The 18250-nt window shown below is 41.6% G+C and overlaps 2 protein-coding genes across 9 annotated transcripts in view; one reads left to right on the forward strand and one right to left on the reverse strand.

Moving 5' to 3' along the window:
* Nucleotides 1–1359, reverse strand: part of LOC140543323 (calmodulin-binding transcription activator 1-like) — a 363513-nt gene extending 362154 nt beyond the window's left edge. For 6 of the 8 annotated variants that reach the window (XM_072666395.1, XM_072666396.1, XM_072666397.1 and 3 more), the window contains exon 1: nucleotides 1292–1359. In XM_072666395.1, the coding sequence (XP_072522496.1) occupies nucleotides 1292–1316 (25 nt within the window). In that variant the 5' untranslated portion in view covers nucleotides 1317–1359. Of the gene's footprint in view, nucleotides 1–281; nucleotides 298–1291 lie in introns of those variants that run through there. The other 2 variants (XM_072666394.1, XM_072666392.1) reach the window with 2 other exon arrangements.
* A 3570-nt stretch (nucleotides 1360–4929) lies between these two features.
* dnajc11b (DnaJ (Hsp40) homolog, subfamily C, member 11b) lies at nucleotides 4930–17877 on the forward strand. The gene is made up of 16 exons (XM_072665759.1): nucleotides 4930–5027; nucleotides 7058–7187; nucleotides 7297–7370; nucleotides 8002–8103; nucleotides 10945–11073; nucleotides 11228–11350; nucleotides 11449–11522; nucleotides 12077–12266; nucleotides 12413–12498; nucleotides 12764–12880; nucleotides 13137–13292; nucleotides 13394–13463; nucleotides 13590–13647; nucleotides 14057–14199; nucleotides 14323–14452; nucleotides 14913–17877. The coding sequence occupies exons 1-16, from the start codon at nucleotides 4953–4955 to the stop codon at nucleotides 14936–14938; spliced, it is 1683 nt and encodes a 560-aa protein (XP_072521860.1). The 5' UTR covers nucleotides 4930–4952; the 3' UTR covers nucleotides 14939–17877.
* The last annotated feature ends 373 nt before the right edge of the window (nucleotides 17878–18250 follow it).

The following is an 18250-nucleotide window of genomic DNA, read 5'->3' on the forward strand; positions in this document are numbered from 1 at the left end:
AAATGACTTACAAACAATAAGTAAGAGCTTTTTTTTTATGTGTTTTTAATGCTAATATCACCGTGCATTAACGTGCATCCACTTGTCTGAGGGTTTGTTTACATGTAACTACAAGATTTAACCCTAAGTCTAAATCCCAATTTAAACTATCTTTAAAATCCTTTCTCAGACCTTAAGCAGATTAAAACGCGACGGTGCTCATTTCTAATGTCGTATTTATGTGTTTTTATGATCCCTGCATCTGTTTTAGGCGTATTTATATGTTTAGAAATTTGCATTACCTTTCATTTTGCTGCCTTGGTGGAATTCCAGGGGAGGAGAAAAAGCGCGCGCGTGCACACCGTTCTCTCGCTGTAGCCTAAGCAACGGCTCTGCTCGCCAAACTGCTGATAGTTTCACAACGGCGAAAAAATATTTATTAAAAAAAATTAATTTAATAAAAACGACACCAAACAGAAGCTCCTCGACGTGCTGGCTCGAACAGTCGCGGGAGGACAAAAATAGTAAAAAAAAAAAATTAAAAAAAAAAAAAACATTCACGTTTTTAGAGCATCGCTGTTCGGAGCGTAGCTAACGCAACGTTTACGTTATTCTCGCGTTTGACTTTATAAACAGCGACGCGCTGGAGGAACGAAACACACACACACACACACACACACACACACACACACAGTTTCTCGCCTTTTTCACTTTGACGATTGGCTCAGTTTGAAGATTAAAAGAAAGCAAGAGAAACGGGAAGGGTTATCGGTGTGGAGGAATCCCACTTCACATCATTAGGAAGGTTAATTTTCGCACACACACACACACACACTCACACACAGGAAGAGAGAGAGAGAGGGAGAGGGAGCGAGAGGGAGCGAGGAGGAGAGAGGAGCCCTATTTGGGCTGCTTATGAGCTCAGGCTCAGTTAGGAAAACATTGCCGTCCCTCTAACGAAGCGAATAATGTCAGTGAGGAAAAGCTAGACGGAGGTAGCTAATAACGGAGAAGCTAGATAACCCCCCTCCAGATGAGCCTGGTCGGTCCGTTCTGCCTCTTTGAACACCCTAGCTGTCTCAGAGACGGGCTAGCTAGCTGGGTTTGTAATCTCATCAGCTATTTCGTGATAAACATGAGATGGAGAGAGAAGGAGGGGGGTAAAAATGTCTCTGGTTCCGGTGTCACTCGCGCTCGCACTCCGTCCCTGCTTGCATCCGGATCGTTGCGGCTCACGAAACGGGATACAGTCAAAAAGAACTCTCCAAAAACACGGATAATAACAGTAATAATCCTGTTATTTCTCTCTTACCTTCCGGCTTGTTTTCGGCAGCCATTTCCCCTCCGCGCGCCACATCCTCCTCCTCCTCCTCCTCCTCGCGACCGGGGGGGGGAGGGTGGTGGTGGTGGGGGGGGGGGTGTAGGGGGGGAGACACGCGCGTGCACGGTGAGGGCAGTTCGAGGAAGGAGGGGGGGAGGAAGGGTAGGTGAGAACGGGAGGTTGGTGAGGGGTAGAAGATGAGATTACGATTTGCTTATTAGACAGAAATACACAAGTGCAATAAATGGCAGTGTGTCTGTATTTGAGAGGAGCGTTGTGATTTAAAGATATCTATAACACCCTATAACAGACCACTTCTCTTTTTTCTAGGCACAGCAAATAGCCAATAAGCGATTTTTGCTTCTTTCTTTGTTTATTTGCTTTTGTTTTTATTTTTATTATTATTATTATTATTATTTTGAATGGGGGTCTCAGTTTGAAAGGAGCCGTACAGGGCGTTGAGGCTTAAGCTGAAAGCTTTCCTTTCCATCTCTTCTTTATTCCCCAGAATACAGAAATGTGAAGGTTTTGCACATGTAAGAAGATCTAACATGTACCACAGTGGTGCAGCCAGTTGTGATGACTGGCTTTTTCAGACACTCATAAGCAGTGTTTGTTATAAAGCAGCCCAGGTCCGCCTCATAGTCTGTAAAGTGTCAGTTGATGTACTGCAGAGTCTTTCAAATGTAGATCTGCCACTGAATGTCCTTGACTGTGGTCAGCAGCACTACAAAAAGAAGGAAATGATGTGGATCTGGAGATGTGTGGAGGCTGGGCTGCTGAGCGCTGTTCAGTGCTGAAGCAGAGAGTGGTGCTGAAAGGACAGCTCCACTTCTCCACTGTGACCCATTCACACTGAGCCAGACCTGCTTCTCTCATTCTGACTCTTTCCCCCCCTCCCCACTAATGTTGCCTACTAAATTATGTGTACCTCCTACTCATAAAAATGTCATTTGCATGAAGACGAAAAAATACATGAAACCAAATTATTTAAAATATGTTAATAAATGAAACAAAGAACAGAGCGGTGTAACAAAGTGATGGCCCTATCAACCTAAAGATTTCAGGTTTGATCCCTAGTTATTTCTCAGCCACCCATAGCTGGGAGCCGCTCTCTCTGGGTGGGTAAGATGGCCCTGCCTCTCCCCTCGTCATTTGCAGGCATCTGTTAGCTGATGTGACAGAAGTGGCAATTAGTGTTCTTCTCCAAGTGCGTTCAGCTGTCCAATGACCTACCATTAGCACCAGTTCAATGGTGTGACGCTTCATGTGCGTCGGAAGAAAAACTTGCTAGCTTTCATCCTCCCAACCCTGGAGGTATCATGTGATACAGGAAGTCCTGGCTAGTGCTGGGAACTGGTAATGAAAATTGTGAGAAATCTAGTAAATACATAAATTAATAAGGATGCCCCCCAATATGGGAGTTGTGGGCTGATGCTGATATTGTATAATGTATACTCATTAAAAATGTGTGTATATATTAATGGAGATATCTGCATTGTTGATATTTTATGAGGTGTTAGAAATGCAGTAAAATTAATCACATCCTAATTACATTAATTACATTATCTTCTAATACTGATATACAGAATAAAGGCACTTCCCCTGGCATCCTGGTCCAGATGACCTAAGCTGTTGTCCTGTGTGACCATATGTCCAATACTTTACAGCTTTTCTTCTCTTTCTCTCTCTCTCTCTCTAATCCTGTTAAAGGGTGTGAGATGCCTGGTGGGAGCTGGAAAAAGAACAAGTCTGCCTACTTCTTCCCATGTGTTAGCACAGCTTAATTCAAACAGCAGCCCATAACCAGAGCTGCTAATATGTTGTGACATTTGTAATGTGCATTTCTGGTGGGGGGAAACGGGAGTATTCCTGAAATCACAGCGAATTCAGTTGGCTCGGGGAAATAATGCTGAGGTGTTCTCAGGAGTTTTCTTCAACTCGAAATGATAATGTATGACAATATGATGTATGGGAAGGGGCCTCGAAATTCCGAACCTTGTAATGTTGACTCAGCTTCTGTCTCTACAGGGAAAATGTTGAAACAAGGTGCTGTTATTACAGAGGAACCTTCTGGAGTATTTCACACAATCCCAATAGAAAATATACCAGACGGCACAGACTATAAGACTTCTCTTGCTATGTACACTATACACCCAAAAGTATCTGGACACCCCTTTCTAAATAGTGACATCTCATCTACTTTAAGGTGCCCCCATTGCTGACACAGGCATTCAGCTGCACACACTAAGCTTGTATAATAAGAAAGTGTCATCTAGATATAGCTAGGTGTAAACTCGCCAGCTTTGGACTGTGGAGAAGTGAAAATGCGTTCTGTGCGTTCTGTGGAATGATGGAGCTCCATCCAGTACCTCTGGGATGAGTTCGAGTGAAAGAACTAATCATCCAACATCAGCACCTTATCCCACTCATGTTCTCCACTCGACTGAATCAGTCGAATCCTCACAGCAATGTTTTAACTTCTGGTGTAAAGCCTTCTCTAAGGAGTAGAGGCTGTTACTGAAGCCTGAGAGGTGTGTGTATGTGTTGGGGGGGGGGGATGTACACTATTAATACCCTTGATTTTAGAGGAAACTTCCTTGGTTTAATTGCCACATTGTTTTCCATTCAGGTGAACTAGCTTTTTTGCCATGTGGATTTCATTTGCGTTCGTTGTGATTACAGCTTAACAGTCCAGAACAGTGTGGTTGATGATAATGTATTAAATCACAGTATATTTAATTACAGAAGTATTATTATTACAATGTAATAAGCATGGTTGGTGTAATAAGCATCATGGCTGATTGGAGTTTGATTCCCAGACCAGGCCAGTGCACCACACTTCTACACAGTTTAATGTAAGTCCCTCTGTTTAAGCGCATGAGTCAAGATGCTGTAGAGGGAAATGTAACAAAGGTTTTAGATTTTATTATATTATTTTATTTACATGTCATTTTATTTTCAAGGCTGCATTTCAGTATGCATATCAATAACAAAATAAAGTGTCATGTTAAAATACATTATTACAAAGTTGAAAACCTTAGTTTTGAATCGGTTTTTGTGTTTGTGGCCCTCCAAAACATTGCACTTTGGCTAGCCATGACCAAATGTTTATACACACATATTGACCATTTGTGACACAGGTGGAATTTGGCTTCTGCTCTTATCCCATCCGTGCAGTAAACACACATACACACCAGTGAAACACACACAGTGGTCAGTGAGCACATGTGCCCGGAGCGGTGGGCAGCCATTGCTGCGGTGCCCGGGGAGCAGAGAGGGTGAAAGGCCTTGGTCAAGGGCCCAACAGAGGCAGCTTTCTGAGCCCGGGTATCGAACCCACAACCCTGTCTTCAATAGCCCAGAGCTCTAAACGCTGAGCCACCACTGCCCCCTTATTTAGTGCTGTCTTGAGTTACAGATGTTTAAGCCGTTTCCTGTGAGCAGAAACAGGCCTGAACTACAATTAAGGTTTCTTTAACTTTTTGCAGAACCAGTTTCTGTAGTGCAGCTTGGTTCGAGTCCTGTGTAAAAATAAATGCATGTTAAAACTAGCAACCGGCCTCTGCTCGTCCCCTCCGGAACGCACGGTGGCGGTAGCCGCTCTCAGAGCGCTTTCTCCAGGCAGGGTGAGTGGGGGAGCGGCGAAAACATGGCAGCTGCCTTGGAAAATGAATTAGAAATAGAGAACGAAGATTATTATGCCCTCCTGAATGTGCGGAGAGAGGTAAGCAGGGCTTGTTTTCGTGTGTTTTTCCCGCGGACTGTCACACGCCTGCGGCTGCTGTCAGAGTGCATGAGGAAAGCTTCCTCAAGCACAGATGAGCTGAGATGTCTGCACCCTTCAGGTCAGATCGGCTACTATAAGCTGGGAGCTGCAGTGGATGTCTGACTTTTACTGCTTGACGCCTGACATTCGTTCTCACACAGTCTGCTAATGGTTTAAAGCCCTTTTGCAAGAGTCTGTTTAAAGATGTTTGTAGAATTATATCTACTTCTATACCTTTCATATACTAAACAAGCTCTTCTGGACATTTGACATGGTCACACTGTCCAGAATGCCCTTGTTGATGGTTATGAAAATTTGATAGTGTCATTTAATAGTATTGTAATAGTATTTGATATCTACAGAGGTGATGCTTAGACTGATGCTTAAATGATCCATACAAATGTCACCAGCCAAAAGATTATTTATCATATTTGTCTAAATTTGATATGATGTTTAATTCTGTCAGGATAGAATATCGCTCTAATGACATATTATACAGATGGTTGATTTGGAAAAGTACAAATCCTATGTGAACAGTGTGACTGAGTTGTATAATCAATGCAGGAATACATAGGATGCCCCCATATTCCTAGTTTCCATCGTTTCCATGACCTCGTTTCTAATGACCGAGCCTCAGAAGAGAATAAGGGGCATGTTGTTTACACAAAATATTAATGTTGAACCAATGTCGATACCGATACGCAACAGTAATATTTTGTATTAACTAAAGGCTGTTTACTAAATCCCCTATCCCTGGTCAATAAAGGTGTAACAGAATCGATATGGTGTTGAAAAAATATCAACAATATGCCCCTTAGTCTCTTCTGAGGCTCTATTAAGTATATTATGATGAAAGCAGTGTAACAGAATAGATGGTTTGGTCATTTTTATCAACAATGTTTAAATAGTTCTGATCAGAGGAGGACGGGTCGGGTCCCCCTTGTGAGTCTTGGTTCCTCCCAAGGTTTCTTCCTCCAGCTCTGAGGGAGGTTCTCCTTGCCACTGTCGCTGTTGGCTGCTCACTGGGGGTCTTTGATCCTTCATGTCTTACATTATTTCTCTTTTTTGTCTCTGTCTTTTATTAATTACTAATTATGTAAAGCTGCTTTGTGACGACAACAGTTGTAAAAAGCTATACAAATAAATTTGACTTGACTTGACTTGACTTGACCTGGCTATCAACTGTCGATACTGGCACTTCCACAGAGTATCGGTATCAGCAATAGAGAGCACCGATACCAAGAAGCTTACTGACTTTTTAAATTAATTAATTAATTTATTTATTTATTTTACATAAAACATTTTTACTTTATGAAACGAAATGTTTAAACAACTAGTAAAAAGCAGGCATAAATAGTTATTACAATTAAACAGACATTTAATGGAACTTTTACATTAGTACCTTTTTACAGAGAAATGTGTTCTTGAATGTGAAATCGCTGCACTTTTTGTTTCTAAACCGTGACATTTTGTCACTGCTCTGAAATGTGGATTTTAAACACCAATTAAAAAACTGTTTGGTGAAGCTTAGCAAGATTATGCTTCCCTACTTGCACGTGTTACTGTAATTTAAATTTTTTCATAGCTCTGAAGCTTTTCAAGTGTGCAGTTTCTCAACCAGTAAAACGTATATTTTATTTTGGATACGATATAAAAAAGCACAACCTATGAAAAGTGGAACACTATAAATATCAGGATTTATAGCCGGAATGTGTGCTCTGTATTTACAGATACTTGAAAATCTGATGTATGTATCAGAGGTATCGGTGCATCTCTACAAAACATGTAACCGCAGTGTGATTTTTGCCTCCCAAAACCCCTGCTGATTTTTGATTACATCACTGTGCACTAGCTATCATGGAAATAGAGTATAAAATTATGAATGATAATAATATGAAATAAAAAGAGTCATGTATTGATATGACCTCGTCTGTTTTGTGTGGCTATGTAAGTTGGTCCTTTAAAGCAGCTGTGATGTTGGTCCTCAGGCGACCCAAGAGGAGCTGAAGGCCTCATACCGTCGGCTTTGCATGCTCTACCACCCAGACAAGCACAGAGATCCTGAGCTCAAGAGACAGGCCGAGGAGCTCTTCAACCTCGTTCACCAAGCTTATGAAGGTAACCCTTACCTGCACCTAGGCAGTAGACTTGAACCCTCATGTGCCGGCAGTGAATGATCTTGTCTTTCAGATCAACACTCAGTAGTATCCGTCTGCCCTCTGCTTAGTCCTCAGTGACCCACAGTCTCGAGCCATATATGACATTTTTGGGAAGAAAGGGCTGGAGGTGGAAGGATGGGAGGTAAGACAGATATCTCTGATATTCAGATGCACACCATGATTTGAACTTCTAAGGTTTGGAATCACTAGCAGTAAAAACGTTGTACCAGCTGACTTCAGAAGTTGTGAGTCTTTCTGTAGTTGCTGTCATTACCATATTAGGAACTCTGGATCGTAGCTGGATCGTAGCTCTATGAGAGAAATGAATGGGATTTTGGAAGATCACTGCTATTGTTCCCTGTAGTAAAAGGAAATATTCCAAAGCTGATATGTTGTGTCTTGTTGACTTTTTCCCTGGAACGTTCCAGGATCCTTTGAAATTTTAAGGTCTGAAATGCTGTGTACATTGTAGATACAGTTTTAAGAAGAAGCTTTTGAGTACTTTGGAAACAAGAACTCAGAAAGCATTCTAAAAATTCCCTATCATAACTATCATACAGCTCTTGTGATCAGTCTGAACGCATCAGGAACAATACAGCTTCCCAAAAATCTTCTTCTTTGGTATCAGTTTGGAATATTTTTCTTTTTATCTTCAGTCAGTCTTTAAACCATCTATTCCAAACCGATGAGCATTGAGGACCAACTTCTAAACAATATTATAAATGGCAGTGATGGCAGATTTTTGAAGCTCTTGTTGTTGTTTTTTTTTCTAGATGGTGGAGAGAAAACGGACCCCTGCAGAGATCAGGGAGGAGTATGAGCGCCTACAGAGGGATAGGGACGAAAGGAGGCTACAGCAGAGGACCAATCCCAAGGTAGCGCATGCTGCTACACTTTGATTAAAGCACTTCACAGTCAGGCCTGTGGCATAACGGAGTTCACTCGGATCCGAAAAGATCAATTGATGATCAAGCCAGTGACTATGGGGGGGTGCTAAGATGGTCTTATAAAAGTGTCCCTGGTTCCATGTTTCAGTGTCAACAGCAGTGATTGCTCTTATGATGTCCTAATTATCTTGCAGAGACAGCTGTGGAAAAAGCTCCTTTGATAGTTGTGCTCAGGATAATTATCAGGATTATCAGGAAAATAATAATCAATAATAATTTTGCCTTAATTGAGTATTTTAACATTGAAGATCCGTTGGAGGTCCAAAAGCATGATTATTGTGTTATCATGTGTGTTTCCCTTCAAGCATCTTCAGCTGTCCAATGACTTTACGTTAGGAGCAACTTTGGCATCATTGGCCAATTATCCCAAGCATATATCAAAGTCCACCAAGGCTTGGTTTCTCCAGATCTCCAGAACTCCAGATTTTTACTGACTGAACATTCTTTTTATAATCTGTCCTAGCTGGGTTTAGAGTGTGTTTATGTGAGTAGTTAATTAGGTGGTGATAATGTTTGACAATGGGAATAGTTAAATTCCAGTAAATAAAGCAATAAAAGCCTGCGGACTTTGGAGCCAACTCTAATTGCCCCCACCTAATCCAACCAGTTACTGCTTTCAGAAGTCCTTGATTGGATGAATGGGGTGTTTAGCATAGTGATTAGTGATTAGATTTGGCTTGGAGTTGAAATCTGCAGGAATGTAGCTGTCCAGGAGGCAGGTTGGAAACCCAGTGCAGGGAAGGCTTTCTACTAAATTTGGCAGTGACAAGTATGTATGTATGTATGTGTGTGTATGTGTCCAGTGTGTCTCTATAATAATGCACTTTACACGAGAAGGCAAAACATGTTCTTATCTTTGAATAGATGTTCATATAAAATAAGTTTATTCCAAATAATTTAGAGTATTTCTATTGGTCTATATATATGTATGTATATGTGTATGTACAGTGGGGAGAACAAGTATTTGATACACTGCTGATTTTTCAGGTTTTCCCACTTGCAAAGCATGTAGAAGACTGTAATTTTTATCATAGGTACTCTTCAACTGTGAGTGATGGAATCTAAAACAAAAATCCAGAAAAATACATTGTATGATTTTTAAATAATTAATTTCCATTTTATTGTGGGAAATAAGTATTTGATACACCAGAAAAAGAAACTTCATATTTGGTACAGAAACCTTTGTTTGCAATTACAGAGATGAGACGTTTCCTGTAGTTCTTGACAAGGTTTGCACACACTGCAGCAGGGATTTTGGCCCACTCCTCCATACAGATCTCCTCCAGAGCCTTCAGGTTTCGTGGCTGTCGCTGGGCCACACAGACTTTAAGCTCCCTCCAAAGATTTTCTATTGGATTCAGGTCTGGAGACTGGCTAGGCCACTCCAGGACCTTAAGATGTTTCCTACGGAGCCACTCTTTAGTTGCCCTGGCTGTGTGTTTTGGGTCGTTATCATGCTGGAAGACCCAGCCACGACCCATCTTCAGTGCTCTTACTGAGGGAAGGAGGTTGTTGGCCAAAATCTCACGATACATGGCCCCATCCATCCTTCCCACAATACGGTGCAGTCGTCCTGTCCCCTTTGCAGAAAAGCATCCCCAAAGAATGATGTTTCCACCGCCATGCTTCACGGTTGGGATGGTGTTCTTGGGGTTGTACTCATCATTCTTCTTCCTCCAAACATGACGAGTGGAGTTTAAACCAAAAAGTTCTATTTTTGTCTCATCAGACCACATGACCTTCTCCCATTCCTCCTCTGGATCATTCAGATGGTCATTTGCAAACTTCAGACGGGCTTTGACATGCGTTGGCTTGAGGAAGGGCACCTTGCGTGCACTGCAGGATTTTAATCCTTGACGGCGTAGAGTGTTACTGATTGTTTTCTTTGAGACTGTGGTCCCAGCTCTATTCAGGTCATTGACCAGGTCTTGCTGTGTAATTCTGGGCTCATTCCTCACCTTCCTCAAGATCATTGATGCTCCACGAGGTGAGATCTTGCATGGCGCCCCAGACCGAGGGAGATTATCCGTTATTTTGCATTTCTTCCATTTTCTAATAATTGCACCAACAGTTGTTGCCTTCTCACCAAGCTGCTTGCCTATTGTCCTGTAGCCCATCCCAGCCTTGTGCAGGTCTACAATTTTATCCCTGATGTCCTTACAAAGCTCTCTGGTCTTGGGCATTGTGGAGATGCTGGAGTCTGACTGATTGAGTGTGTGGACAGGTGTCTTTTATACAGGTAACGAGTTCAAACAGGTGCAGTTAATACAGGTAATGAGTGGAGAACAGGAGGGCTTCTTAAAGAAGAAGTAACATGTCTGTGAGAGCCAAAATTCTTACTGGTTGATAGATGATCAAATACTTATTTCCCCCAATAAAATGGAAATTAATTATTTAAAAATCATACAATGTATTTTTCTGGATTTTTGTTTTAGATTCCATCACTCACAGTTGAAGAGTACCTATGATAAAAATTACAGTCTTCTACATGCTTTGCAAGTGGGAAAACCTGAAAAATCAGCAGTGTATCAAATACTTGTTCTCCCCACTGTATATATATATGTCTTACTGCTGCATACATAGTGTACAATGGGGTAAAGTAGCCTTAAGAATATGTGAAGAATCATGTCCTAATATAATAGAACTCCGAGCACTAGCTGAGACACTGCTGCTAGCACAGATCTTCAGTTTGCTCTCTGACCATAACCACGGTGTGAAATACATATGGTTTATTATGTAACTACTCTGCATTACTGTCTGTTTATGCAGGGGACCATAAGTGTGGGCATAGATGCCACAGATCTGTTCGACCGCTATGAGGAGGATTTTGAGGAAATGCCAGGAGGAGGATTCCCGCACATTGAGATCAACAGGATGCACATATCTCAGTCTATCGAGGTAAACAAATGTAAGGTCACCATGTGAGCCCTGTGTGGACGTCCAGTACAGGCTGGATGTGTGTTAAACCATGCTGTTATTATAGAGAACAAACTGAGAAACTGACCTTGTTATTATTACAGAGTGCGTACAAGGCTGTGTTTATATATTCCAGGCTCCCTTAACTACCACAGACACGGCCGTCCTCTCAGGCTCTTTGACCACACACAACGGCAATGGCGGAGGTAATATCAACCTGTGTTTGCGACGGGTCACCTCCACAAGGGGTTGGGGAGAGGTAGGACTCGCACTCATGTTTCATTTACAGATAAAGACCGTTATCTGGTGTGGCCTGGCTTATCTCTTTTGTTCTGTCTCCCGTGACTGTGTGTTCAGCTGGAGTTTGGAGCAGGAGATATTCGAGGACCTCTTTTTGGAATGAAAGTCTTCCGAAATGTGACGGCACGCTGGTAAGTGGAGTTTTTGGTTGCCTAGAAAGAATCAAAGGAACATTTGTGAAAAAGGCCTGAAGGGGATAGCTCTGCTTGGTCATTTGCACACATAGGGCATTTTTACACTTGTCCCGAATGCACAAGTCTAACACCCAGGGCCAAATCTGGGCTTTTTAGGGGGAGGTGCTCATTAACACTGGTTTGCTTTCATGCAGAATTCCATATAAACCATGGATCAATTGCGCAATAAATAACTGCAATTTTACACTGATGAGCAGCAGCTAACGCCTGATGTGCTCCATACAAGAGCAGTGAGTGAGAGCCCCACAAGTGTTGAGGAATGGAGCGGAGGAACAGCGGATCACTAAGAAAGCTGTAGCTTTAGTTACTGATGGCACGTTTAACATGGTTGTTGCTGCTGAACGGGATAATTTTCTATATGTGATGCCCACATACTAAACCTGGCCGCTTTGGGAGTGCTCAAGTTGCTCACTATGTCAAGGCTGCTGGGGAGGGTTATTAATATACATCTTTTTTTTCTTCACTTTCTCTTTGGTTTATGTGCCTGCTAGCTTTGTGACTGCCCAGTGCGGCATGCAGTTTTCATCTCGTGGTGTGCGTCCCAGTGCCAGCACCATGATGGCTCGACACCTGGACCAGAACACAATGGGTTACCTGCAGTGGCGCTGGGGGACTGAATCAGCCATGACCACCAGCGTGGTCCGAGACACCAAGACCAGCCATTTCACCCTGGCTCTACAGGTGAGTCCCTGACACAGGATAATGACTATGACTAGGAAAACCATCAGTTACATTTTTCAGCTGAAGATGCAATTAAATGACTTCTTGAAAGCAACTATTGGTGTTTAGATATGATTACATGCTAGCATCCTCTTTTTCTTGCACAGCTTGGCGTGCCACATTCTTACCTGATGATGAGCTATCAGTACAAATTTCAAGATGAAGACCAGACCAAGGTCAAGGGTTCTGTCAAGTAAGCCTATTGCTGTTTCTACTGTGAATCAGTGGTTCCTAACCACTGGAGTCCTTCTTTCTGCTGTAGTGTTTGTCTGCTTTAACACACGGAGGGAGGGCTTGTTGATTGGCTGATTGTTTGGATCAGGTTTGCAAAGATTACATCTAAAGGGTCAGTCCAGGACCAGGTTTGGGAACCACTGATATATCACCAACATACTAAAACGCAAATGTAAGAGCGCAGTATCTGGTCCACCTCTAATCATCTTGCTTTCCCGCTTTAGGACTGGCTTCTTTGGGACAGTGGTGGAGTACGGTGCAGAGAGGAAGATCAGCAGGCACAGTGTGCTCTCTGCTACAGTCAGCATTGGGGTACCCCAGGGAGTCTCCCTCAAAATAAGGTTGGGTGTAGGAATTGTACTTGAGTATTATTTAACTAAATAATTTTGGTTACTATTGTTTTTTCCTCCAGTTCCAAAGTAACATTTGTGTGGTTACAGATGAGATGATTGTTCAGCTGAGACAAGCTCTGAACTAGAATACCATCTTGCTCTACTAACTACTACTGGAGCCTCATAAATTGTTGCATTCTTATCCCTTCATTGGATGTTGGTTTGTTAAAGTTGGTATATGTTAATTATTCTCTGTTCTCCCCAGGTTGAACCGAGCCAGTCAGACCTACCTCTTCCCCATCCACCTGACAGACCAAGTCTTACCCAGCGCTGTGTTTTATGCCACTGTGGGTCCTCTGGTCTTCTATTTAGCAGTCCAGAAACTAATAATCACACCTTATGTACTCGCCCAGAAGGAACAGTAAGTTCATGTCCAAGTACTGTGCTGTAACCAAGATCATTTATAATTCTGATGGCATTACGCCAAGTTGTGGAATCATTTACATGTGTGAATGTGTGTAGGGACCTGGAGAAGCACAGAGTACACTCTGCTTCAGACATCGCCAAGAAGAAGCAGGAGGCCGAGTCGGCAGTGAGTGTTTGCCTAAATAAGGGTTGAGATTTTTAACCCCTGCGGAATTAATCAGCTGTGTTGTTGTGTGTAGTGTTTTTATTTATTTATTTATTTATTTATTTATTTATTTATTTATTTTTGTAGCTGGTACTAATGCAAGAGTCAGTCCGGCGAATAATTGAGGCAGAGGAATCCAAAATGGGTGAGTTAAAAGCAGGAAAGCTGGAATGTATTTACAGAAAGATTTGGATGACAATTGACTTCTAGTAAACTATATGTCCAAGTGTCCAAGTTCAGCTCCTTTAAGGTGCACCAATTCCTGAAACAGATGTGTAAATGCACATACACAGCTTGTCTAGTCCCTGTAGAAATACTATAGGGGTATAACCCCTGCAAAAATGCATATGTTTAACAGCAACAACAATATAATAATAATAATAATAATAATAATATTAATAATAATAATAAAAAAACAAGTTTTATTAGTATTGCGCCTCTACAAAGCATCAGGACTCAAGGACAGAAGAGGAGCAAACAACACAGAATAGAATCCAGTGCTGTAACCAGGAAACACACACAACTTTCCAATGTGCTGCATGCTCTTTTCTCAGGTCTTATCATCTTAAATGCCTGGTATGGCAAATTTGTGACTGACAACAGCCAGAAACAGGAGCGGGCAAAGGTTATAGATGTGACGGTGCCCCTGCAGTGCCTGGTGAAGGATTCCAAACTCATCCTCACTGAGGCTTCAAAGGTCAGGCCTGCGACAATCATCTCGCTCATTACAGCATTATAGCATTAATCATCTAGTTCATGCTAACACGATCAGCCTTGGAGCCTGTCTACTTTCTAATAGGACTTATGTCTTGCCTCTCAGGCGGGTTTGCCTGGATTCTATGACCCATGTGTCGGAGAGGAAAAGAGCCTGAAGTTGCTGTACCAGTTCCGAGGTGTCATGCATCAAGTGCTGTCCGGGGACACTGAAGCCCTCAGGATACCCAAGCAATGTGAGTGTGGCCAAGCTGGCAGACGTACTGATGTACTGTGTCAGAATTTCATGATGCTAATAGAAATGCTCCACAATGACTTGGAATCAAATATTTTTACATTTGCGTCCATTAAAAAGTTATGACGTTTTTCCCTTCTCCTGTAAAGCTAATGTTTTAAAGATATGAGTTTTTTTAGTGACCACAACAGTAATCGTCCATCAATATATCCAATTAAAAAAGACCAGTCATGGTCTTGTTTACAAGGCAGACCCTTAGACAGAGATGCCGCATGAGAGCCCTGTCTAATCTCTTTTTAATAAAACTCCCTTGGTCAGTTTTCTTAGTGTCCACCATTGGCTCAGAGAAGTTTATAGTGTGGTCACATCACCCACCCTGTACCAAGAACGGTCTCCATCCACCACTACTACTCAAGTTTTTTTGTCTCTTCCCCCCTCCCCCCTCCTCTGTCACAACACAGCACACAGAATATATGCAGAGACATAGGAGGAGACCTCCTCGCTCATTGACGGATTCAACAAACAGATACTAGAAAGGGACGGATGAAGGGACAGACGGATGTGGAAGTGAAGAGAAGTCAGAGGGCTGTCCACTTCATTGCGTCTCATGTTGTTTAGTATGTGTAATCCCAGCCCCCTTTTTCTTTACCCTGTGTTCTACAACATGTCCATGGTCAACAGATCACAGAACAGCAGTCAGCGTGCACGTGTTGGATAGTGTCAAGTTAGCTATCGTATGCTTCAGGGCGAAGCGAGGAGCGATTGGTCCTTTTTGTTTACTTCCAGCTTATAGTATTGTCTGTCAGATGGTCCAGTTTAGCTCATTTTCCCATTGGCTCATTTGCAGCCTCCTCAGTGGGAGTGATGTAACAAGAACTCTCATAAAGACTCGTGCATGACTATAGCGTGGCCTATAATAGGCCATCCAGACTGGGTTTATCCTGTACAAGTATTAAGCTATGCATAAAGAGAATCCTCAGATTTAGATATGTACTGCATAGCTTCTGATATGATCACAGTCCATAACTGACATTTATTTATTGTTGAAAATGTGTGTGTGTGTGTGTGTGTGTGTGTGTGTGTGTGTGTGTGTGTGTGTGTGTGTGTATAGGAAAAAAACCCTGTGTTAAGGGAAGGACAAACTATAGTTCACTGTGCCTCTCTGTACTGTAGCACCAAACTTAAAAACACGACGTATTTTGGCCGCTCACTAGAAGCCAGCCATGTTGAAGACTGTATTAGTATTAGGGCTTCACAATATGGAAATAAGGACACATGGTCACACATGGATGCACTGAAAGCTGCAGTATACTAATATATACTATACTATACACCCCATTATACTATACTGCATCTAAAAATACTAGTATAAAGATTATATTGCTGCTTTAAAAAAACCTATATATATATATATATATATATATATAAATATAAATATAAATATGGCTTTTGTTGGATTACACCCACAGTAACACTCCTCTGGAACAGTGATTGCTCAAGGGGGGCTTAAAATAGTTAAAAAAAACAAACAAACAAAAAAAAAAACCTCAAAAAACACTCAAACACTGTGACTGGTTAGGGGTTCTTTGGATATTCTAGCCTTTTGCCACCCTTATTTCATCTTTAGCACTTTTTGACAGATGGTGTGATGTTTGCTTCTAGAACTTTTTGGTATTTTATTAAATCCATTCTTGGCTGTAGAACTGTGCACCACCATTCCAGAGCCTGCTAAATCTTCCTGAAGGTCCCTTCTTTGCAGTCACACAGGGTTTCTGATTTGCCTTTCTAGCAATCCTACCAGCAGCTTTCTCTGAAGGTATTCAATGACTTTTGAGTCCTCAACTTGACCCTCACTGTTCCTGTTGACTGCCATTTCTTAATTACATCTGGAACTGAGGGAACAGCTACCCGAAAGTGCTTTGCTATCTTCTTATAGACAACTTCTGCTGTGTGTGCATCAGTTAATGTAATGTTCAGAGAGCTAAGCAGCTGCTTAGAGGAGCCCATGGCTGCTGATTATTGGGGCAAGGTTTAAGGAGTCGGCAAAAAACAAGCCTTATTCCTAACAGTCTCATTTCCATTGGGAAACGCTGTCTGAGAGCTGAAGTCTCTTTGCAGAGTGCTCGTTTCCTTTTTTTGCTCTAAAAGTGTACAACACAAAAAGAATACACCAATCATAAAGCTTAAAATGTTGGACTTTACACCTTTTGGAGATATTTAATTATTATTAGAAACACATTTTACACCAGGGGTGCCCAAACATTTGCATTCCACTGCATATTGTGCAGCCCTAAGTGTAATACAGAATTTTGAATCTTATGCTGCTTCTTATTAATTATCCATTTTCCCTGTTTGTCATTTCTTAGTTTTAGGCTGTTTGTTTGTTAGTTTGAACCAGTATGTTTCCCTTGACTGAATGGCGTCTTCTGCTGTTCCGAATTGTGCACCGCTTTGGGAGCAAGACTATCACAGTGTTGCACAAACTGAGCTAGAATGAAGAAACTGAATGCCCTCGGAATAGTCAGCTGGTTCGAATAGCATTTACCGACACAGTGAATGAACACGAAGCTGAGAACACCAGAGAGTAAAGTGACATTCAAACAGTTTCATTTAGTTTAGTAATGTTCATATTTTGAATCCAGATGTGACTGTTTGTATAGTGTTTCGTTAATGTGCCATTCCTTCGTTCGTCTGTTCTGTTTTTTTTCTCTCATGTCTAAAGTTCAGTGTATTTGTGAATACCATATTTATTTTTTATCATCCTGAATGGATACGTAGTTAGTGTCTGCTCATGTAACCTATTGTGATAACTGTGAAGCTAAGCTGGGCTGACTGCGGTTTAGGCTCTGCTTTCCTGGACAAGGGATCATTTCTGCTCCTCTGGCTAAGCACAAACAGGTCTCCTACAATTCTTCCTTTAAATGTTCCTTATTAGCACTACCCAGGGACAGTCTTAGTGCAATAAACATTGAAAAACTTGGCCACAGCACCCTTTTAGGCAGCAGAATTGCTCATCATCCCTTACACCCTAAAACTGGTAGGGATGGCTTTTCCAGACCAGTACTGGAATACAGTAAGAGTTCTGATGGACAGCCCCATCTCTTGAGAATGGTCCTGGAATTTGGAACTCAAACCTCAAAAAAGTGCAGTGGTATAATTCCTAAAGCAAGAGTAGCACTGAAGACCAAAGTCAAGTCATTCCTTTGGCACACTCGATTCTCCTTGCATGCATCCGTCCTTTAGGTTCTGTGTAGGTCATGTTCATGTCTAACCCAGAATTTTGTATTTTTTCCATTTTAACTCCATAATTTCTCTCCCATGTTAACATTCCTATCTCTAATAGAAACTGTATCCTGACAAATGTTTATGTACAAAGCTATGTTGTAGATTTGAATAGTAAGTTAAACATTAAAAAGTGAAAATACACCCTGTTTTATGTGCTTATTATAATTTTCCACTTTAAAGTTTTGCCACAATTCAAATACAATAGGTTCCTTTCCTCGATTAAAAGAAAAGAATCCATCCCATCCCAAATTACTTACATAGCTTTTTATTTACATCAGTTTCACAGAAACATTTGCTCTCTCTGGCCCCAGTGCTCCCTTCTCCAAGCTTAAAGCACAGCGAGTCCCCCTTAACTCTACCACTTCTTCCAAATTTCCCAAAGAACCCAAGGTGTGAACAGCCTTGAACTACCCAAGATATAATAAACAAACTGAACACATTATGATTGTACAAAAATGAGAATGTACAGCAACCAGTATACTTACTTAAAATCCTTGATATCAGAAAAAAAAAA

This window comes from Salminus brasiliensis, chromosome 21 (genome assembly GCF_030463535.1).
Source record: "Salminus brasiliensis chromosome 21, fSalBra1.hap2, whole genome shotgun sequence".
In the NCBI taxonomy this organism is placed as follows: domain Eukaryota; kingdom Metazoa; phylum Chordata; class Actinopteri; order Characiformes; family Bryconidae; genus Salminus; species Salminus brasiliensis.